The sequence below is a fragment of the Acomys minous genome (genome assembly GCF_964271855.1).
Source record: "Acomys minous genome assembly, chromosome: 17".
NCBI lineage: Eukaryota > Metazoa > Chordata > Mammalia > Rodentia > Muridae > Acomys > Acomys minous.
In genome coordinates, this window is record NC_140500.1 from 28,745,851 (window position 1) to 28,769,394 (window position 23,544).

At 50.6% G+C, this 23,544-nt stretch overlaps 2 protein-coding genes across 6 annotated transcripts in view; one reads left to right on the forward strand and one right to left on the reverse strand.

Moving 5' to 3' along the window:
* The window catches only part of RASSF4 (Ras association domain family member 4), a 37,713-nt gene that overhangs the window by 9,823 nt on the left and 4,346 nt on the right, over positions 1-23,544 (forward strand). For 2 of the 3 annotated variants that reach the window (XM_084765933.1, XM_084765935.1), the window contains exons 2-8: positions 2,930-3,023; positions 4,764-4,839; positions 17,617-17,759; positions 19,491-19,585; positions 20,214-20,365; positions 23,005-23,106; positions 23,336-23,387. In XM_084765933.1, coding sequence (XP_084622059.1) covers positions 2,962-3,023; positions 4,764-4,839; positions 17,617-17,759; positions 19,491-19,585; positions 20,214-20,365; positions 23,005-23,106; positions 23,336-23,387 — 682 coding nt within the window. In that variant the 5' untranslated portion in view covers positions 2,930-2,961. Of the gene's footprint in view, positions 1-2,046; positions 2,188-2,929; positions 3,024-4,763; positions 4,840-17,616; positions 17,760-19,490; positions 19,586-20,213; positions 20,366-23,004; positions 23,107-23,335; positions 23,388-23,544 lie in introns of all 3 variants that reach the window. The other variant, XM_084765934.1, reaches the window with a different exon arrangement.
* DEPP1 (DEPP autophagy regulator 1) lies at positions 10,385-12,992 on the reverse strand. 3 transcript variants are annotated; one of them, XM_084765453.1, is made up of 2 exons: positions 12,576-12,992; positions 10,385-11,569 (listed from the first exon to the last, which is right to left on the reverse strand). In XM_084765453.1, the coding sequence occupies exon 2, from the start codon at positions 11,564-11,566 to the stop codon at positions 10,937-10,939; it is 630 nt and encodes a 209-aa protein (XP_084621579.1). In that variant the 5' UTR covers positions 11,567-11,569; positions 12,576-12,992; the 3' UTR covers positions 10,385-10,936. The 3 variants fall into 3 exon arrangements, with proteins under 3 accessions (XP_084621579.1, XP_084621578.1, XP_084621577.1); XM_084765452.1 differs by having other exon boundaries at positions 10,385-11,591; XM_084765451.1 differs by having other exon boundaries at positions 10,385-11,572; positions 12,576-12,821.

Here is a 23,544-nt window from a genome sequence, read left to right on the forward strand (position 1 = left end):
GCTGGGGGAGCAGCTACGGATAGGCGGAGAAGAAGATGGTACTGCCAGCACCACAAAAGCCAGGAGAGGGAAGAGCTTCAAGAGCTCCGGGTTGTGTGCAGCAGGCAAAGCTGGGGCTTCATGCAGGACCTGGGCAGACACTGGATAAAGATGCAGAGGGAATCAAGGGAAAGCGCTACTTCACATCCTTTCAAGTACACTGTTCTTCCTGTAATGAGCTTTCTGAAAACTTGACAGTGTTGCACCATGTGTCCGAGGAATCAGTGTTGACCCAGAAACCCCAACACAGGGCATTCCCCAGGCTGAACACTGCTGCCCGGCATCAGTATTTGAGGAACTACCCAGGCAAAGAGTTACATCCACACTTTCCACAAGCCAAGCAGGGGGAACTTAGCCCTATTGTGAAACCCCTGTTGCTGGGCCAACGAGAACATGCGGGGAGTCCCCAGCTCTGATCCCAGTTGGGGCAGTGCTGTGTCACTATGTAGGTCAGAACACACCCTACACGGTCAAAGCCTGGCTTCTCCACAGGCCATGGCTGGTCTCACCGAAGAGTGGGCAGAGCTCTGTTGATTGGATAGTTCTAAGATGCCGTTAAGCCCACCTGCCCCACATCCTTCCATTCTCCTGGCACACAGTAATCCTCCTGCCTCTGTCATCAAATGTCTGTTCAGGGATAGAGTCCATCTTGTGGGTATCAGTCAAGGAGAGAGGAGGGAACACACCCCTGGTCAGGGGGATGAAGGAACAGAGCTCACATCAGTACTGAGGCTGTGTTGGCCTTCATCTTACAGCCCAGCAAATAGAAAGGACCTCAGGGAGGGTCCTCAGCCAGGAAGCCAGAACTCTGACCCATCTCTACTTTCTATAACTAGGGCAACCTTGGTCTCAAAGTATTAAGTGGAAAATTCTAGAAATAACTAGCTGGTAAGTTTTAAACTGGATGCCATTCTGAGGGGCATGAAGAAATATCACCACCCAACTTCTCTCTGCCTAGGCAGGAAGCATCCTTGTGCCCCTTAGATGCACACTCTGTGCATTACGTGCCTGCCAGAGTCACTTAGTAGCCACCTCTGTCACCAGACTGACTACGGCAGTATCAGTGCTTGAGTTTAAGGAGCCCTAGTTTTACTTGTTTAACTTGGTCTGTCTAGTCAGGAGTGAAAGCAGCAAATTCTTCACCCACTAAGAAATAGAGATGTAGGGGCTGGGCCTGGTGGCACACACCTTTAATCACAGCACTTGGCAGAGGCAGGCAGCTCTCTGGGAGCTTGAGGCCAGCCTGGTCTACAGATGGAGTGCAGGACAGCAAGGGCCACACAGAGAAATTCAGTCTCAAAAAAAAAAAAAAAAGAAAAGAAAAGAAAAAAGAAAGAAAGAAAGAAAGAAAAGAAAAAGGAAGGAAGGAAGGAAAGGAAAAGGAAAAAAAGAAAGGAAAAGAGTGTGATGTGTAGTACGGCTAGGATTTAGGAAAAATGAGCCAGTCTTCTGTCCATGAATATTCTGACAGAAAAACAATCCATGTGAGGTTGTTTGTTTGTTACCTAAAACTCTACAGGTTGCGAGCACAAGCCAGTCAGGCTCCTAACTAAGCTGAGAAGGCATTCAATCACAGGGTTTGGGGCCTTTCACAGTCTCAGGAGTTCAAAGCATACCCACATGTGATAGGGGACAGCTCTAATTCAAACACGCCAGGAAGATAGAGAAAATCCTTGTGCTTTATCTTCTGTGAGAGCGTATGGGCAGGCCCGGAGGTCCTCGTGCTTCCGAGGTTGCAAATGGAGAAGAGACAGCGAGAGCTCCACCTGTGAGTCAGCCACAGAATCTGGAGGCTGGACACGGCTCCAGGTGGCCTTTACGGTTCAGAACTTGCTGAGAGTGGAAACATTACGAGACCAGAATTAGGCGCCCACACTGACTCTTGCGCCTGCAGAGTCCCCTATACCGGTGTTCGTTGGTGGATTTTTTTGGCTTCACTTCTGTCCTGTTTTCTCACCCATTACTTGGGAACATTGATCAGTGCTTCTTGGTGCTATCTATTGTAAGGACCGGATGATTCACAGGACTGTCCTGCAGTCCAGAAGGAATGAGAGCGGACCAGATGAACCCCCACTGGGAGAGCCGGCCCATGGGAGGAACCTCCAGAGTAGTGATCGGATCACTGTGAAAGGGAGGAAGGAAAGGAAGGTGAGGAAGAAGCTTAGGAAGAATCTAGAAAAGCTGAGAAGAAGCCATCGTCTAGAATGTTCATTGGAGAGGAAAGAGTACATGGCTTAAAATGTTTAGAAACTGATCCAGAGTCTTGGAGCTCCCGTAGAACTTTCTGGTGGGACAGGTGGGGTAGCTCCTCAGCCTGATGCTCCCAACTTAACAACCCTGCACTTGGACAAGGATGACTAGGTTGAATGAATGTTCTCATACCAGGGCTATGGGCGCTGGACAACACTGGATGCGACTTCTCCTGACTCCCCAAGCAGCACACCTGTCCTGGCGAGTTTTGTGTCAGTGGGACACAAGTGAGAGTTGTCTAAAAGGAGGGAAACTTAATTGAGAAAAATGCCTCCATAAAATCTAGTTGTAAGCCATTTTCTTAATTAGTAACCCGTGGGGGAGGGCCCAGCCCATTATGGGAGGGGCTGTCCCTGGGCTGGTGGCCCTAGGGATGCTATAAGGAAAAAACAAAACAGAACAAAAAAAGCTGAGCAAGCCATGACGGATGAACAAGCCAGTAAACAGCATCCCTCTATGGCCTCGGCATCAGCTCCTGCCTCCAGGCTCCTGGCCTGCTTGAGTTCCTGTCCTGACTTCCTTTGATGAGGAACAGTGATATGGAAATGTAAGCCGAATAAACCCTTTCCTCCCCAAGTTGCTTTGGTTATTGTGTTTTTTCAAAGCTATAAGCCAACATCCTTTGTCATCTTTCTGACAGGTGACTTCTGGGTCTGAAGACAAGCACTGAAGATGAAGGAAGATTGCCCACCTAGTTCTCACGTGCCTATCAGTGACAGCAAGTCCATTCTGAAGTAAGTTTGAGTGTGCAATGTTGGGGTGAGGGGTGCTCGGCAGTCACCTGTGGCTTCTTCAGACATGGTACTGTGCCCTGGGGACAGTGCTGAGTGCTTTTGTTGGGGGGCTGCCCCTCTTTGAAGATCAAAGTTTCTTTAGGATTTGGGTTTGAGCATGGAGTGGGGTGCCCATGGGGCTCTGCAGTGACAATATTTAATTTGTTTAAAGACTAGAATTCTATAAGCACTCTTGCTGCCTAAAACAGCCTAAAAATCTGATTGTCGGTTTTAATGGAAAAAAAAAGTGTACCTTATTGATATATTTTAACTTCGCTTATTTTTATTTACTCTATCTCATAAAACTACTTGGAATATTTTCTCTGAACTGAAGAACAGCATCTATTTATTACACTCATTTAGTGTGTGTGTGTGTGTATGTGTGTGTCTGGGGTGGGAGGTGCCTGCCACAGCAACTATGTGGAGGTCAAAAGACAACTTTTGGGACCCACCATGTGGGTCTCAGGCATCAAACTCAGGGCACCAAGTTTGGCAGTAAGAACCTTTGCCCAATGAGCCATCTTGCCAGCCTAAGAAGCATGTTTCCCTGACTTTATCTTGCCTTTTGAGTCCTGAGTGTGATAACTTTCTAAAAGTGGGCGTGGTTAGCTTCACATGCCTGTGTATTTTCCAATACATGTGAGTCCAGCCTTTACCTATTAATGGACACGGGACAAATGCAACATGGACTCCTTGCTTGCCGCTGTCACTAAGTTGCTCACTGTTGTTCCCGTTAGCGCCCCACATTTCCACATCATACACAGAACACACACCTGCCTGAGCCTCAGGATGTCCCTGTCCTTTTTTGTGCTGTGTGCAGTGGTGGTGGTGGTGGGGCTGCTTAGGAAGGTGATAGAACACTGAGGTCCAGCGGGTGCCTGTGGCCAGGAAGGCAGAGCACACTGTAATTAACAAACATGTCACACACGGCCATGTACCAGCCCTCTGTGGCTCCGTGTTGATTGGCAAACATTCTGGATGCAGCTCAGTTCAGTAAGTATGCCTTGCTAGTTCTACCTGCCTGCCGCCCCCCCCCCCCCATTTCAACCTGCTGGGAGGTTGAAAACTCACCAGCGTGTTTCACACTGCATAACCCCTGGCCTGGACCCATGCTGTGCGGATTTTCCTTGTTCTGACCACCCATGCCGGGGGGGGGCCCCCCCCCAGCACTGTGGTTTCCCAATGTGCTGGGAGAAAGTGAGCGGAGTGGCCTGCTTGGGCCCTGTCACCCTCATCCCTGGATTTTATCTCTGGACAGTCAAGACAGGAAAGAAGCGGCTCCCACCTCCCTTGTGGCCCCACAGCAGCTGGTAATCCAAGCCACTTAGGTCTTCAGAGGCCATGGGTCAGAGGCGAGCACAGGAAGGGTGTTAGGACCTGTTCCTGTGCAGTAGCGAACATGCACACATAGCCCAAGTTGCTGCCTGTGGGGTGGGAACCTGCCTAGGAATTTGCTTACTTCTCAGCACCTTCATCTTGACTGCCTTCCTCCTCCAATGCATCCAAGGGCACAGATGCAGAAGCCACAGGAAGGGCAAGTGCCATGATCAGACAAGCAGGTCTCTTGGCTTATTGGATGTGGTTGGCAAAAATGTAAGCCACTATATTTATCTGATGGATGAAAGTGATGTCAGTGGTACCAATGTCTTGGTCTAGGCCCCTCCACTCCCCAAGTGGACATGCGTGTCTGTGTCTTTTTAGGTCAGAACTCTTAAGCCTGCTCAAAACCTACAACTGCTACCATGAGGGCCGGAGCTTCCAGCTAAGACACCATGAGGTGAGGCCTGTCACCCTCTTTGCTTGCAGGGTCATCAGTTGGCTTAGCTCCTGTGGACTGTGGAGTTCTGCATCCGTTGTCCCCAGGTAGTTAACGCATCCTAACCCCTACACTCTCCACGTGTGCCAGTTTTGGCTCTTGTCAACTTTCCTGGCCAGGAACCAGGGTACCAGTAGACAGGGTTGGGCTGAGGTGTCCCTGTGAGGTTCTCCTAGCAAGGACATTACCTGTACTTACATGTAGTGCTGCATTTGTGGGCGGGAAGTCCCAGAGCCTGGCCAGCCCCTGCTTCCCTCTGCCCATCCTGGTACTCGGTGGGAGGGTGAAGGGTAATTTGGTCCCTCTGTGCTCTTCTGACACTTCACACACAACAGGGTACCAGCTCCCACAGAATCCATGCTGAGAAGGAAGCACTCTTGACCCTCAGTTCAGTGAGTGTGCCACACCAGTTTTACCTGTGTGTCTTCACCTCACCAGCTCAGCCGCATGTCCTGGACCTTCTCTCACCGGGGCCCTTTCACTGTGGTACCCTCACCTGAGAAGTGGTGTCTTGACTGCCTTAGGGTATGAGCTCATATGACAAGGGGCGTATGGGGAATTGGGTCCTAATTGTAAGTGACAGCCACCCATCAGAAGCAACCCAAGGCTACAGTGTGGAAATGTGGTCCTCATACAGACTGATTTTTTTTTTTCTGAAAGAGGCTACATATCTGGAAACTCCTGAGGGATTTCTTAAACCTTGAAGCACTCTGTGGGGTGTCTAGCAGGGTCCTGGCTGAGATGCACTTGAGGGCACATCAAGCCAGCCCTGGGCTTGCACCATCCATAGCCTCACATGGGTGTTTTAGTTGTGACCTTGCACTCCCAGTTGTGTCTAATCCTGTACCCTTTACTGTCTGATGAGAAGGCTCCTAGTGTAAGAGTTTTGGGGGGACTATTTCCACGGTTGGGATCTGGTTAGCTGATGGGTATGCTCTGCCTCTCGGTGTCTGAAGAGGGCCAGTAGAAACTCAGTGAAGCCTCTGCTGTTTCGTAGCCACTGGGTCCCCAAACCTCCCTCGTGTTGCTTGGTCATCATCCCAGTTCCATGGTATTAGACTAGAGCCAGCCAAACAACGTCATGCAGGCACCATGGCAGCCCATGGGTCAGGACACTGGTGTTTGGTAAGTCCATTCACACAGAGTGGGGGGGGGGGGGCAGCTGCAGGTTCCTGGTCCAGGCAGGGCTGGGCTGCCTGGACCATCCCTAACAAAAGCCCTGTGCATCGCCTTTTCTTGCTGTGCCCTCAGTGTTGGGCTCTGGCACCGGTGCCCATCGATCCCTTGTTCTCCTCCCTGTCTCCTCCTTTTGATATCTTGAGGTTATTTCTTATGTTCTTCTCCTTGAGCAGCTACGTCTTCAGTTCTGCCTCAGCCCTCCCAGCTCCGCACAGCCTCTCAGGGCTCCGGCCCGGCTCTGGTCCTTTTTAGCCCTGCCGTCTTAGGTTCCACGGGCTCTTTTCTCCCCTGAGTGAGAACTTCCGGGTGCTAGGACTGCGCCCCACTTGGTTCTGTCTATGCCAGGCCGGCAGGTGTAGAACAAGGCCATTCAGGTTGTGAAAAGAACCCTGAGTTATGAGCTCCAGTGTGGTGGGCAGCAAGGGAGGGAGGCAGGTAAATGCGCTTGGAGGGGTTTTGCTCTTTGGCCCATGCTACTAAGTGAGGGATTTGTGCCCACCTCAGGTTCCGGGCACAGACACAGGGAGTGACAGGAGGGCCTTAGCTGCGGTTCCCTTCCTCAGCTTTGGGTGTTTCCGGGACTGATGTTTCTAAGGCTGGGCGGTTGTCTGCTATGGCTCTGTGTCAACATCTTTAGTGTCACTAGGGAACTGACTGGAAATGGAAACTTTTTATGTGTGCATGCTCCCTCTTACACACACACACACACACACACACACACACACACACACACTACATGAACATACGAAACAAAAACTTTCCTTTCTCTCATCAGTGTTTTACCAAACTTTTCAGGACATTATTATACAAGGTCAAGTTTGAGAAAAATTAACCCCCTCCTCTGATCCTGGCACTCAGGAGCTGAGTTCAAAGCCAGCCTGTGTTCACTTAGTAAGTTTCAAGTCAGCCAGAGCCACATAGCAAGACCATGATCTTGGCTCTTGGGATCCCTGAGGTAATTTTTTCTGTGGGAGTAGCTAGATAGCCTGAGTGTGCCATGAAGTGGTTTTGTTGTTGTTGTTGTTTTGTTTTCTGTTTTTGTTTTGAGGGACATGGGAAATCAGTGAAGTGCAGCTGCCAAAACTCACTCCTGACTCTGGCCTCTCCTGGCTGAGAGTTTACCTCAGCAGGAGTCTTGTGTTTCTAACTCTAAACGCATGGGGCAAAATGACCTGATGTCTGTGAAACCAGAAAATGCCTTTCAGGAACCTTCTGCAGTATTAACCGTCTCAGAGAGCAGGCAGTCTGAGGAAGTGTGTGCCTTTTTCAAGGTAACAGCCACCACAGAGGCAAGCCTGTATGGAGGTCCAGGATCTCGGCGTTCCGGCACACAGGCATGGGGCCCTGGGATTCGCCTACTGACCAGTACAAGTCTCAGACCTGCTGTTGGTCTGATCCCATGTCCCAGGCACTTACTATGGGACAATCCCGGAATGACCTGTCCTTGGGCGTCACAAGGACAGGCAGATGGAGGAAGTTAAAACTCCCGGGAGGGAAATCTGGTCCACCAACCAACTTTGCCTCTCTAGTTATCACCATGGGCTTTTCCTGCTAAGAAACCAAGGCTCTCTGAAGTTAAATCTCTAGCTGTATTGCCTGAACAGCTGACTTTTCCTGGGGAGATAGAGCACGCACACGCACCTACTCATACTGGAAGAGGAACCCATTACAGCCCAAAGTAATGGCACCAAAGTCCAGCAGAGTGAGCCTGGGAGATTTTAACAGGAGTCTGAGTGACGGGTGACTTATGGGAGCAGAAATGACTCAAAGGCAGCCACATCGTCACAAAGCCTACCCCAGCTGCACTCTTAGAAACCCTCTATACAATGTATAGGTAGGAATGCTCACCTCGCTGCCACCCCAGCTGGCTCATCAGCAGCTGTTCTCCACACCTATAACCCTGGGGAGGGGAGGGCCCTAGGGGAATCTTGAGCTTCAGTGAATCTTGAGTTTCCGAGACGTGCACAGTTTGTTTACTTCCGGAATCACTTGAGCCTCCCCCTTCCCCTTCCTGGAGGGGACAGTTCAATTTGCAGGACTTTGGAGTAAAGGAAGCAGCCTGGCTTAGCTCCAAAGGCAGAGTGTTTAGGAGAGCAAAGCCCTTTCCGGCATTAAGGTTTAGAATTCTTTAGAGGCTTGAATTGGGCATCGCTGAATAGGTCTCACACGTGGGGCAGTTTGTTATTCTTGAGCCTCAGGCTAGCAGGTATCTTCAAGTTTCTGAAGCATCACCACTTGGGTGTGTCCTTGGAAGAGGCCCTCCTGGTTGTCATAAGCCTTGCTGGTAGCAACTACAATCTGGGGGTACATTTCGGGGGGGGGGCAAACCTCCCTCACTGTCACATGGGATACCTGTAGAGAGATGAGGTACATCTGTGGGTGGGGCCACCCTGTGGGACAACTGTTTCTCAATGATCTTTCTCCCAATTACTAAGAGCAAGGGGGACTAAGAGCTAGGGGGAACAATTTCACTCTCTGGGGGATGGTGCGCCAGCCCCCTTTACTGTAAAGCTTGCCTTTGGGATAATTTTGCTTCAGTCACAATGAGAATTGTAGAACAATCTCTATGTACATTCCAACGTTGGCAGTTTTCTAGAAATGCTGATATATAAACTTATCAGTGCAGGGACTCACTAATCCCACCCAGGCTGTGTGATCAGGTTTTCCCAGCCAGCCTTGATACTAAACTTTTAGTGGTTCACAGTCTCCCCCTGGTGGCCATGTGCCACACTGCACCTACTTCTATTCTGTTCTACATCTAGTGTGTGAGTATCCTTCCCTGGAAGGGTTGGGACCACCCTCTCTTGGGCCTGAAAGATCACTGAACCCTGGAGTGAATAGTTGCGCCTCGACACATCTGTTCCCTGGGAGCTTCAACGTCTATACTAGGCTGTCCTGTCTTCAGCAGCTTAGGAGCACTGCTCTCCCCAGCTCCTTAGTGGACTCAACTTGTGTGGGGTGAAGTAAAGTGGGGTGGGGCGGGGTGGAGGCAGAGCACTTTTTCAAGTTGCCAATCAGCATCTTTCATAGCAGGGATGTCTGAGCAAGTTGAACTTGTGAGCACATGGGACACCCACTAATGCCGTGCCAATTGCCAGGCATCTCCCTCTGGCCCAGTTTTCCTATTGCTTCGCAGAAGGGGACATAAGGAGGATGTGTGATGCAGGCCTTGCCCACCTAGTCTCCTTCCAGGTATCCAGTCTCCCTATCACACATGGGGACATTCTACATAAAGTCTGCCTGCTGCTGAGGAGGCACAGCAAGCTGGGGAAGATGCAAACTGCATCTCTACCCATGTCCATTTATCTGGCTTTCCCAAGCCTGTGAAAGGTGCAGGATTATGCTGTGTCCTGCATTTTACAGAGAAAAAAAAAACTGAACAAATGGCTTGTCTGAAACGTTTTCTTTGGGTATGTGGTTTACATTCCGCTTTGGAGAAAAATATGTGCCAAAGAGGATAGCGAAGTGATTAAAGTCACACACCGACACATACGCACACACATGCACAGACACACAAACCCACAGAAGAGAGAGACAGAGAGAGAAAGACAGAGAGAGAGAGAACATGAGAGCGTAACCAAACAGTTTGGCAGTGCACAGAGCCACCCAGATGCCGCTGCTGCTGCTCCGCCCTTTTCTCCTTTCTCCCGGCCGCTTCCATCCTGAGCATGCTCAGCTGGCTGCAGCCCACACAAGGGAGCAGGTGCTGGACCTTATCCCTAATTCTTTTCTGCTCTCTGAGACCACACCTGCCCCTCTGAGAAAGGAAACCCTCCCATCACCGACTCCCGGTCTTCACCCTGTTGCTTGGTAGGTGCCTCTGGACGGTGGGGACACAGTGGTGACCTGGACTTCCAAAGCCTTAGGACATACAGCCTTAGCTAGGACAAGGTGGCTGGACAGCGTCCTGCTGCAGCCCCTCCCCATAACAAGGGCCCAGGTGAAGATGGTGGCTACGCACAAAGACAAGTAGAGGCCGGGCCAGACGCAGGTGTGTGGCAGCCTGCAGGCTGTGTGCCGCATTCTGTTTGGGCCCTGACCGTAAGAACTTTCGGGTACCACAATGAGATTTGGGCACTGGAGCCAAGACAGTAGATTCCCCGGGTGCCTAGGTAACAGTCCCTATGAAACACCGTGGTGCATCTGCTGAGACCTCGTTTTTTTTCTGTTAGGAGTCAGGAAATATGTGTCTCAAGGTGGAGGATAAAGGGCAGGCCCTTACTTGGAAGGCTTTAGGACAGTGGTTCTCAATTTGTGGATGACAACGCCTTTTGGGGGTTAAATGACCTTTTCGCCGGGGTTGCCTAAGACCATTGGAAAACACAGATATTTACATTATCATTTATAATGGTAGCAAAACTACAGTTATGAGGTACAATGCAAAAATTATGGTTGGGGATCACACAACGCAAAGAACTGTATTAAATAGTCGCAGCCTTAGGAAGGTTGAGAACCACTGCTTTAGGGAACTGAGCGTTTCCCGCTCTTCCCCTCCCCCCCCCCTTGGCCCTTTGTCCTTGGTTTCACGTGAGACTGTGGCAGCCACCCAGAGTACAGCCCACATCTCCTCATTAGAGCAATCTGGGAGGTGGTCACTCTGTTTACACTCATTTTACCCATGATTAAAAAAAAAAAAAAGCAACAACAACAAAAAAAAACAACCAAGGAATAGAGACACTAAGTCACTCCTTCAAAGCCACCAGCCAGCCAGCCAGTCAGGGTGCATTGTGGGAGCTAGGTTGTGTCGATGGGTTGCATGAGGAATTGCCTGGTCCCTGAAGACCTGCCAGGAAGTGTCTGCCACAGGAGAGAAGCTGTGGAGGCCACGGGGTCCCACCGTATTCTTTATGAGCTTTTTTTTTTTTTTCCTGGGGACGGGTTAGAGTTCATGGATGACCGGGAGGTGCAAACAGAGAGTGCTGAGGACGCTGCTGGAGCGGGAGCTGGAGACAGAGACTGCGGCTAAGGCCTGGCAGGGCTTTCTACGAGTCCAGCTTTTCAGGTTGGAGGTCTGGTGCCTGTGTCCTGATTTTCTTCCCAGAGAGCAGTGAGGTACCCTGGCCTCACAGAGCCTCCCCATGTCCTTACACTTGTCCATCTGTCTGTGCGCACCCCTGGGATCAGAAGGGCGCGTCCCATTGGGTAGGTCTTTTCTATCTGCCTGCTGTTCCTGGGACTTCCCGAAGAGCCAGTCTAGAGGGTTGTCAGTACCAGGAGAGGGCAGTGTGGGCTGCGGGCTGCCAAAGCAAGCAGAGCTGTCTTCTAGAGACTCGGCCTGCGGTCTCTTCTCTCTAGTCCAGGCTGGCCGGGAGGGTCTGTTGGGTCGACTCCAGACTGTGACTTTGTCCAGCACTGAGGTGGGCTGTGCCAGCTGACAAATCGACCTAACATAGTCATCCAGGCCGGGAGAGGTTGGGGGGTCCTGCCCAGGGGCCCCGTGAGATAACTCTTCTGTAGTTTCCCGGATCGTGGGCAAGTGGGGCACAGGCAGCAGAAGCCGGGACCTCATTGCCTGCTAATAAAGCAAAAATAACCTGTTGGCCAAGAGAGAGTAAGTGGTGAGGGCCTGCCATGCTATCCTGACACCCTTCCTCCGTCCTCCGACTCATTGTAGAAGCTATGGGGGACTCAGGTACCCAGAAAGCAAGAAGAAACCTGCAAAGCTGGGACCAGGGCTCATCCCTCGGCTCTTACTTCCTACCAACATCAAAACCCACATCTAAGACTTCAACGTTAGAGTAGTTTAAGATGCCCTAGCTCCCTGGGGCTGGAGAGATGGCTCAGCAGTTAAGATGACTTATTCTTGCAGAGAACCTGAGTTCAATTCTTTTTTTTTTTTTCTTTCCTGAAACAAGGTTTCTCTGTGTAGCCTTGACTGTCCTGGACTCGCTTTGTAGACCAGGCTGGCCTCGAACTCACAGCGATCCACCTGCCTCTGCCTCCCTGAGTGCTGGGATTAAAGGCGTGCGCCACCACACCTGGCCTGAGTTCAGTTCTTGGTACACACATGGTGGCTTAAGCCATTTTTGTAAATCCAGTTCCAGGGGGATCTGACTAGCACAGATGTAGTACACATACATTCGTGTAGGCAAAATATCCGTACATATAAAGTAAAATAGTAAATTAATTAAAAAATTTTAAAACAAAGAATGAACATATAAAAGAACAGCGGATGCTAATGCGAGGTCAAAGGACACCCAGGTTTTAAACCAATCTCTGCTACTTAATGACCTGGGGACCCTTCACTATGTCACCTCTCCAAACCTCTAACGCATCTGAATAACCAGAGTTATAAGCAGCCCACTGCCTGGGGCATTATGGGAAATGCCTGGAGTTACAGCTTATAGCTGTAAACACAAAAGCCTTGAATAAAACACCTTATTATCCGAGTCACCAGTGGCCCCCACCACCCTGGGCTTTTATCCAGTAGCCAGGCTGTAAAAACTCGGAGAGAAACTAGCCCCTGTGTTTTAGACCTCCCTGTGTGTTCAAACTGGGAGGACATTTGCTCCTCTTACCTGTAGGTCAGCAGCCGGCGTGGCTGGGAGTCTAGGTCAGTAAAGATGGTCTAATTCTAAAGAAACGCCAGAGGCAGGCAGCCACGGCTGGGTCTCTAGCTCTCGGTCGGTCGCTGTGAAGAGGACAACTCCTCTGCGCTGTCTGACCAACCCAACACCGGCTGCTGCTTTTAAAAGGTTCCTCCCGTCACCTATCAGTGACAGGAAAGCTCAAAATAGCAGCACTTAGGAAGGTTCTCAGTGGGTAAACAGCACGGAGGGCGGAGGGCGGAGGGCGGGGCTTGGCCCAGCTGCCAGCCAGGGCTTTGTGGCTGTGCCTGTAGTGGGTTGGGAAATGTTTACACTGCAGGGTGAGGTGTGGGGCAGCCACTGTGCCTTGACAGTCATGACAGGTAGAGACCAAAATCAGGTTAGGGGGTGCTGGGAGAACCTGGGAGCACCACGGGACTCTCACAGGCAGCCCAAAGGTCTGCCACCCTTGTCTGGTGTAGCACAGTATTTTCTACTATGTATTAGACCAGCTCTTGTGATCCTGTGACACGCTGGCCTTGCACTAATTTTTGCTGAGTCCCAGGCCTGCCCTTGTGACCCTAATAACACATGAGCCTTGCTAGGGCTCTCTGGCCTGGAGTCTCCCCGGGCCTGCTGCAAAGTGAGGGACAATACCCCCTTTCACAAGCACCAGGGCAGGCTGGGGGGTGGGGGTCTGGCCTCCTCTCTCATGTCATCTCAAATGGGATTCTTTCACCAAGAATTTCGCTTACTCATTGTTTGCCAGATGTGTGCCAGTGACTGCTCATGGCATAGCCAGTCGTGTGGAGAAATCGCCACCCCTGGAGCTTGTTTCCCAGTGAGGATGAGGATCAAGTCCGTGGTGGGCAGGTGCAGTGACTCAGCACTCCAGATGGCTGCAAGGAAAAGTGTAGAAGGGCAATGGAGCGGAGTCACAGGCTGCCGCCATGGAGGGGGGGCTGTCAGACAGGTCTTCTCTAAGGGTGACATTGACAAAGGCAGTCCCACGCAAAGACTCTGTGACAACACTGTGCTGGACACACTCAGGGACCAGCGGGTGCCTGTGTATGTGGCCCAGGTGAAGTGGGCCAGGAGAAACCAAAGCAATGGCAGGACACTGCAGGCTCGAGTTAGGCGCTGCAGTGTGGCTTCTGCCAGCTGCCATCCTCAGGCTAATGGCAATGGCTGTGAGGAACCAGGGGACTCCAAGGGTGATACCAACACAGCGGCAGTTGAAGGCAAGGTGGGCCACCCTGGCAAGGAACCAACAGTGCATTTCTCAGGCCTCAGAGCCTCTGCTCACCTGCCCTCAGGAACAGAAAGGACGGGGTTACATACAGAAGGCACAGTAGTGCTCAGGTCTGATATGTGAGGGCTGAAGAGGCCCTAGGGTCCTGCTCAAGGAGGTGAGCTGCTGCTGGTGTCATGCCCATGCATTCAGAGTGTAGCATTAATGCCATGGGTCAAGGCATGGGGCACCGGAGATCCTGAATGATGCTAAAGTCGGATGGGAATATCCCAACTTTCCACCTGAATGACTCCATAGCACCCACGTCTGTTTCTCTCGGTCTTAGGACTTATTTGCAATTGGCTGATTAGTTGAGAGGCTCAAACTAAAGAGGAAAGAGTTAACTGCCTAGACCGCCTGCCTGATGTGTGAGTTCAGGCCTCTTTTGGTTGGTTGTACCACAGGGTGAACAAACCCAGGTCTCCACTTGTGTGCTATATCCTGGCAACTCTGCCATGGCTCCAGCTTTCTTTTGATTTGGCCAAAGACCACTGCAGGCTGACAAGGCTCCACTTCTTGTGAAACGCATACATGCACACACACCAGCACACGGGCACACACACCAGCACACGGGCACACATTTGGATGAGACTATGCCAAACAGAATTACGGAACCACAGTGACTAATGAGTGTGTTGGGGCACAGGACGCCCATGTATAAGGCCACGCGGCCTGAGACCTATTGGGCTCGCCTGTCCCAACACAGCTAGCCCTTTAGTCCAGAGGTGACAGCTCTGCTCAGTCTCTGCCCCACCCACGGCACCGCCACTCTCCTAGCGCCACTGGATTTTCTTGCCTCTCTCTCTATTGCCCAGGATCTCTTTAGGCCAAGCCTTGCCCTGTCCCTCTCGCTGTCCTGTCCCAACCCTGACCGCCTCACCCTGGGGCCACTCCTCACATAGGTCCTGGATAACTTCAGTCTCCCATCTGGAGTCCCCAGGGTGTCTTCTTGTCTTGGACAGCACCTAGTTTTTGCTGCACTCGTGAGCAGTCCTCAGGCTGCCATCCTGTTGCTTCCCTGCCTCTTCCTTTGCCTAGGCTAGACAAGCTGGTAGGGACAGCTCATCCCCGCTAACCACCATCCAGGGCACAATGCATTTTCCCGTGACCCTCCCGCCTCAAACCCCTGACTGTTCCTTCTGCATTCATTGTGAGCCTCTCTTTGAAGCCCTGGCTTCTTCATCTCCCCCCTGCTGTTACCCTCTGGTAAGTGGAGGAGGCTATGCATGAGGGTGGCGGGTCTCTATGCATGAGCAGTGTGCTGAGATTTTCACTGCTAAGGGCTTCTCTTACTCTTCCCAGAGACATTTTAAACTGTAGGTCGATGCCAGCCTTCTCTTCATGGGAGTTGGCTTTCACATCTGACCCTGGTTTGTTTGTTTGTTTGTTTGTTTGTTTGTTTAGATTTTATTTATTATGTATACAGTATGATCAGATCACATTATAGATGGTTGTGAGCCACCATGTGGTTGCTGGGAATTGAACTCAGGTCCTCTGGAAGAACAGTCAGTGCTCTTAACCACTGAGCCATCTCTCCAGCCCCCTGAACCTGGTTTTGATCTTTGCTTTCTTCTTTGCCTGACTTTAAAGCATTTTTATAATCATTCATTTTCTTCTGTGTATGAGTGTCTCCCAAGCATGTGTACCACACTCACCCAGTGCCTACAGAGGCAAACCCGGGTTCTCTGCAGGCGTAGCAAGCCTTCCTGACTGCTGAGCCATCCCTCCAGCCCTTTGCCTGACTGTTAAGGCAAACATTACAAGGCCCTATCAGAAAGGCGCGTGTGGTTTTGGTAGCCTGCGATTGTTCTCTCTGTGGGCAGTGGGGTGTTTGGAACCAGAGATGACTGTCAGCCAACCCTGAGAGCCGCACCGTACATATGGCTGAAGCATGAAGAAGTTGTCATGGCATTGCCGCTCTCATGGGGACCTTCCATGACAGCGAAGACGGAAGTAGACTTTGTGTGTGCATGATTTCATTAAGTGTGGCGTGGAATCCAGAATAAATCAAACTCACAGGAGCAGAAAGAAGAAAGATGGCTATGGAGAATGGTAGGGAAGAAAGAGAAGTGAGGAATGTGGCCAAATGGGTGGAAGCTCACAGTTCCTCGGGCTGAACAAGTCTTAGTGATCCGCCGCGCTGCACCGCGCCCGTCTCCATCCACTGCACTGTTCAGTTAAGCATTAAGGATCTGAGTCTTCAGACCTTGTTTAGTGGGCCAGTCATGCCCTTCACCGCCGCACCTTAGAATGACTCTCTGATTAACTAATTTATTTATTTATTCGTTTTACATCCCAGTTGTAGTCCCCTCCTTCCTCTTCTCTCGGTCCCACCCTCCCTCCCTCTTCCCCCTCCCCCTCCCCTATTCCTGGGAAAAAGGGAGCCCCCCCTTACCCACCCCAGCTCATCAAGTCGCAACAGGGCTCTTGCTCTGTGTCCTGACAAGGCGGTCCTGCCAGGGGTAAGTGATCATACCATGCCTGACTGAACTCTTAATCGGGACCCACATCATCGCCCTCATCCTTGGTGTTGACGAGCATCTTCAGAGCGCATGTTTGTCATCACGAATCGTAGTTACCAGGCCCATCTATGTTGGTTAGTTATGGCTTAAGTGGTAACTAGGTACCGGAACATCACTGAATAAGTACCCCAAGGGAAGAGAGAATAAGAGAAAAGAGGTAGGGGAGAATATGGGGCGGGCGTGTCACGGTGGGGAGGGCGTGTCACGGTGGGGAGGGCGTGTCACGGTGGGGAGGGCGTGACTCATAGTAAATGTTCTTAGCCTAGTATGTATTAGTAAATTTTAAAAAAGATACTGGGTGAGATACCCGTGAGGTAAAAGTCTCTGCGTGGGTGTCAGGGATTTCGGGTGGGTGTCTGGCGGTAGTTTCTCATGAAGTGGTCATAAAGGTACAGAGAGCCTGGAAAGGGCCCATGGAGACAGGCTGAAGATATGTCAGAGACAAAGGACCAAGGCCATAAGGGGCTTGAGGCAGAGTCAGATGGGGCGCCTGTGGGGTGGACGGCCATGGATCGGGGTTGGGTCGCAGTGGTTTTGTTTGCAGACCTAAGGAAGTCAAAGCAGGTTGTGGGGTTCAGCATGAAAACTGTTGCACAAATACTGGTGGGGTGCCTGGAGATGTTCCGGAGGCGTTAAGCAAACCAGCCCCCACCATCAGAAGGGAAAAAAAAAAAGAAAAGAAAAGGCAGTGTAATGGGGGTGGAGGAGTGGGGGGATACAGGGGGAAAGGGGGGAGGGGGGCAGAGGTGAACTAACCTGTTGACGCTGCCACTACCTGGCTATGTGGAGGGAAGGACAAAGCAGAGCACACAGAGGACACGGTGTCCAGTAAAGCCTGGTGACTGGGATTCTCTGTCCCAGTACAGTTTGAGCCAAGGAGCCCAGCCCAGCACAAGAGGCCAGAACGTGCTTCCCCAGGCCACGTGCTTCCTCCGGCAGTGTGGACGTGCCCGCCAGACACATGCAGTGTCCTGGGGGACAGCTGACTCGGCAGCTCCGTGCTGGCCTGGCTTAGCAGTGAAAAGAACACCTCCTCCTTCCTCCTGCAGGTCCCCGCCGTGACGCTCTGAAGCATGTACATGCTGCTTGCTCTTCCCTGGGAGGATGGGTGTGTTGAGGGGGCTGAGCATCCTGTTTCTGAGGGGTCACGGGGAGGAAGGACAGCAACCGTTAGGACAGATGCTGCCTTTGAAGAAGCTGACCTGTGTTGGTCCCACAGGAAGAAGGGGCTCTGATCATCGAAGGACTCCTCAACATTGCCTGGGGACTCAGACGACCCATCCGGCTCCAGATGCAGGATGATCGGGAGCGAGTGCACCTGTCATCTGCCTCGTGGATGCCTGAGCGGCCTGGCTACCTTCAGTGAGTGCCTGGCAGGTGGGGCAGCGCCAGGGCCTCCATGACATTTATTATCCTGAGCATCATAGGATATACCACTTTATACGCTGGGTAGCCTCATCTTGGGGTAGATGTCCCACTGCTGTGTGGGGCTTAGGCATGAGAGGACACATCAATCTTCTCTCATGTTTAGTGGTTACCTCAGTCCTTTCTAACCTTGTCCACCCTAATATGCAGTCTTACTTAGGGTACCCTCCTTGGTGAATACTCATGCTCCCAACATGTGTTTTATGGTGTTGGGGACTGAACCCAGAGCTATGTGATATATGTATGTGTGTATACATATGTGTATACATACATATGTATATATACATATGTACATATATACATATACATGCATATATGTGTGTATATATAAATGAGCTATGTCCTCAGACCTCTGGGAAGTCCTTGGACGGGAATGTTAGGGATTCACACAGGTTTATCTTTCTGCTACTACTGTTTTACGTAAGTAACAAATTCTGTTTGTATAATCTTACCAGAATTTAATATCAGAATTATTTTACCATCAGGAGAAAAGCAGTTAGTCTGAGTTTTGCTACTTCCTGTAATGACTTTCAGAGGCAAACATTCATAGCTTTGTCCCTGTCAAATATGCAGGCAAGATGGGCGCTGTGATGCAGGTGTCCCTGAGATCACAGCACTCAGTAAACTGAGGCAGGAGGATTGTGAGTTTGAGCCCAGGCTAGGCTACATACTGAGACACTATTTTAAAAGATGCTGTATGAAGGAGCTGGAGAGTGGATCAGTAGTTATGAGCACTTACTGCTTTTGCAGAGAACCTGGGTTCAGCATTGCATATGGTGGTTCAGAGCAGCCTATAACACCACTTCCAGGGGCTCCAGTGCCCTCCCTCCTCTGGCCTCTGTGGGTTCCTGCCACATATGGTGCACATAAACTCACATACTAAATATATATTAGATATATGAAAGATAATAGATAGATAGATAGATAGGTAGAGAGATAGATAGATAGATAGATAGATAGATAGATAGATAGATAGCTGTTAAGAGATAATACATGAGATGAAATAGGTACTTGGGCAATCTGGGAAGACGCAGCTTGTTGACACACTAGCTCCTATCCCCAGGTGTCCATGGTCACCAGTACAAAATTTTGAGCCACATAGGCTTAGACCATAAAGACCCCTCCGATAGGCTACAAGTGTGACTCATGCCCTGACCCCAACCCCTGTCAAGGTAAAGCAGCCCCGTCAGCCATTCCGCCCATCGCCGTGTTCTCCAGGGTATCCAGGGTACTCCTTTTTCATCCTTTCTGCTTTCTCTGTACTGAACGCTACCTACCTCTCATTATGCACGCATCTCTATCCTGATTCTGTCTTATCTGGCTTGGGGTGAGGATCAGTCCTGCGGAGAAGCCTTGGAGATTTGATCCCCAAGCTGAATCTTGCCTGATTCCTTAGACCCTGCAACACTCTCAGCAAACTCTTTCGGCACACAGCTGTGCAGGCACTAACCTGGTTGAGCCTGCGTCCCAGGAAGGCATCCCAGAATAGTTACTCATTCTGAGGGACAGACTCCCACCCCTTTCAAGAGATGCTGTGGGGAGCCTTCTATTGATCAGATTCACCACACTTGGCCTCTGGGCTCCTTACTTGTGTACTGCCTGTGATGTGAAAGCAGTGGGGCTTTTCTCTCTCACAGCAGCTTGAGTGTTGTGCTTTTCTGTTTTCAGAAAGGAAGCTTTACCCCAGGACAACAAGGCCCCTACAGAGGAGAAGCCCCATGCTCAGCTTGCAAACAAGGCCGAGGTTTCCAGAGATAGCTCAGGTAAAGGAAGCCCAGAAGACCGCCGCCTGTCTTGGGTGATGTGCACAGACCATGTAGAATCGCCACGGCAGCTGCATCTGTCTCACGAGAGAAGGGTCGCTAAGCAGCTGTACAGCAGGAGATAGGTTCCACACACTCTTCTTCTTTCCTCTTATGGAGAAGGAAGTCGAGGCTTGTAGAGCCATCGGCTTGGGCTCTTGGCCTGAGTCGCCCCCCCAAAGAGCTGTGATATAAAAAGGAAGGGACTCAGTGGAGGCCACTGTTCCTTCTTGTCCCAAACCGCTAGGACCTCATCCTCACAGCCTACTCTACCTATACACTTTCTACCCTTTCCTTAGCACCTAGTGACGGACTTGTCCCTGAGTGAGTGCTCAGATGACAGGGCTAGATTGACCTCATCCTCCAGGGGGTACCGTGGGTACCGTGAGATGCACTGTAGCACTGGCACTGGCACAACCCCTGCCCCCGCATCCGAGCCAGGGTCAGCATTCCCAGAAACATTCATTACAGTGCGCTGTGACTACAGGGCTCCAGGGAGCCACAAAATCCAACAGACTGTGCCACTGCTGGAGCCATGCCACTTGCTGTCCCCACCCACCCTCCCTCCTCCACCTGTTCCTTTCTGCAGGACCCCTGGAGGAGGAGGTTCCCCAGCTTATGCGGACCAAGAGTGATGCCAGCTGTACAATCCAGAGGAGACCCAAGTCCCGGGCACCCGGTGAAGCCCAGAAGATTCGACGGCACCGCTTCTCCATCAATGGGCACTTTTATAACCACAAGGTGATGTCCTCACCCACCCTTTCCCAGACCCTGAAGCTGAGAGGACAGGAATTGTTGCCCAGCACAAAAGCATGTTGCACTCTGTAACATCCAGCATTAGTCCTGGTCCTCCGTTAGCCTTCTAGATAACTGCTCTGGCCCCGTCCTGAAAGCTCAGAAGAGCAACTGGTTTTCCCACATAGCCATAGCAACATAGCATCTCCATCCACAGCCAGGGCTTCCCACGCGCGACCACTACCCATCCGTTCTCTAAGTTACATGGATTCGGGGCAAGAAAGCCGTAAGCAGACAGTAATGCTAGGTTTATCTTTAATTAGCCCGTTCTTGTGCGGCTCCCGCTCAGAGTCACTTCACCCGTCCACGGGAATGTCACGTACCCAGATGCCCCTCTCACCGGGTAATTAAGCTGGCTTGCTGAGGTGTGCCCAGAGGCGTGAATATATTTTCCCAGAGAACCCGGGGATCTCAAAGTTCCCAGTACTTCTTTTGTGCAAGCATGCATTGTATTGAGCTTAGGGAAAGATCACCTTCCCCTAATTACATCATTCCATTAACAAATGAACTATAAAAGGAGAAGTTGATTGTTGCTATAATTGGAACGAGTGGCAGTCTGGGTGAGGCCCCGCCTGGAGTGGGCTGTGAGAGGCCATATCCTGCCCTGCTGGGAACGGGATGAAGAGGGAAACTTCCAGGTGGAGCACTTACTTGTACTTCTTAGAGGATGACTCATGGGAAGGAGGCATGGGCCGCAGAGAGAGTCTTTAACCAAAACAAAAAGCCAGGGTTTTTTTTTCACCTCGTTTTACCTCAACACACAATGTTCTTAGAAATTGGGGTACAGATTTCTTAAGCCACAAGCAACTATGAAAAATACTAATTCCCAGCATTGGTTTTTCTGGAGTACTTGTTCTAGGTTTTATTTCTGAGGATTGTGCACTACTACTTTGCACTATCGTTTCCCCAGACTGTTTTGACTAACAGTATGGATTTTATTCCCAGACCCATCAAATCGTAGGTATTCCCACTGCTGGGAATCCTGGATCCAGATGTGACTGTTTAATAGAGGGTCACCTAAGACCATCAGAAACAACAGATATTTACATTATGGTTCATAAAAGTATCAAAATTACCTAATGAAGTAGCAACAAAAATAATTTTATGGTTCTGGGTCACAGCAACATGAGGGTGTTAAGGGATTGCAGCATTAGGAAGGGGCAGAACACTGTTGCTGCCCAGCATTGAGAGTAACGTTGTTTTCATGTTTTCATGATACTCCTAGATATGGGCAGGAAGATCCAAACTTAAAGTTTAAGATACAGTTTTATGAACCTGTGTATTTTTTGCACTGTCTAAAAAATCAAACTTTATGAGTTGTACCATCATAAACTAGAGGCTATCTGTATAGTGTGTTATAAGAGAAGGCAAGATACTTGCAAAAACTTAACTTGCTTTCCATGACAGAGAGAGAGAGAGAGAGAGAGACAGACAGACAGACAGACAGACAGAGACAGACAAACCAGGCATGGTGACAAAGTACTGTAATCCTGTTTTGAGGTCTTATCTAAGAAGCAATTAAAAAATAAAGAAGAGCGCTGGGCGCGTGCTTCAGGGGATGGGGCACTTGTAAGTGCACAGCATGGACAAAGCCCTGGGTTCAATTTCCAGGACCACGAAAGAGTAAAACTTATCTTCTTAGCATGGTGGTACTCACCTGTAATCTTGGCCCTCAGGAGGCTAAGGCAAGAAGGTCCTGAGTTCCAAAGCAGTCTGGCCCTTATGCTTGGAACTTGTCTCAAAAAATATGCATGGATGCTTAAATAAGTAATGGTAAAGAGACCCATGTGGCTGTAGCACAGGATGCTTGTGGGGGGCTCTTGGCATCATGTGCGCCTAAGAGCGACAGGAGGTGCCTGAGGCGTACAGGCCATGGGAAGCCTTCACGAATTTTATTAAAGAGGATTCTGACATTGTCCCAGCACAGGTTATAGGCCTGGCTTTCTTCTCCAAGGCTTGTTTCTGAACCACCAGGTCTGTTTAGGAGTAAGATGTAGAAAGACCAAAGTGGGACTGTATGAAGCTGGACCAGACCATACTTTGTCATCCAGGGTATTTAAGAAGGTGGTACCATGGGCAGCAGTGTGGACAAAGTGCCAGAAGGTGAGAAGGAGGGGCCTGTTGGCAAACGCCGCAGTGTGACTGGAGGCCTCTGCTTTGATAGCACTTGAGGAGGCTGAGTAGATTCAGAAGCTTTCAGCCTAAGTTTGCAGATGCTGATGCTGTTGATGCTGATGCTGTTGATGCTGATGCTATTGATGCTGATGCAGTCAGTAGAAGAGTGAAGGAAAGCCCCATGTCCTGGCCCCAGTGAATTACTGCCAGGGTCCTGAATTCCAAGACCCAGAGAACTGCCACTGATGGGCCTGTGCAGTGTTAAGCATCTTCTTCAGAGTGCTCTGATGACACATACTGTAATTGCTCCCTGAGTGCTCCGAGGTCTAGAACAAACCTCACAGTCAGGGGTTTTCACAAATGGGCAGGGACGGGTGTTCTAAGAAGTAGTCCCCTGCTGTTTGGGTCTGCTTAGAATTTGAACATTAGTCCTCTGGGCCCATGCTAAGCTCTCTGTGTGCTCCACACAGACCTCCGTGTTCACTCCTGCCTATGGGTCTGTGACCAACGTCCGGGTTAACAGCACCATGACCACCCAACAGGTGCTTACCCTGCTGCTGAACAAGTTCCGGGTATGTGTGACCGACCACAAAGGAGTAGCCTTGCCAAGGTGCTGGTGCTAAGACTGGAGGTTGCTGGGATTGGCTGACTTGGTTCGGGGATGAGGGGCTTGCGGGGGGGGGGGGGTGTGGAGTCAATGAGCAGGTGTCCCCGGGATTCTAGGCAAGGAATGGTGTGGGGTTGCTCTGCTCCCTTTCGTTAAAAATGCTGTGGTCTGATTTCTTGTGCCTGCCCGTGCAGGTAGAAGATGGCCCCAGTGAGTTCGCACTCTACGTTGTTCATGAGTCTGGGGGTAAGTGCTAGCCCTGGTGTTCACTTGACAAGCTCGCCACTTGTTCTTCTTCTTCCCCACACCTTCCTCTCCACCTTCAAACTTGGTTCCATTCTGAGAGTCCCCCTAAAACAGTGTAGGAAGAACCCTCACTAGGCTCTTCCCATTGGGGAACCAT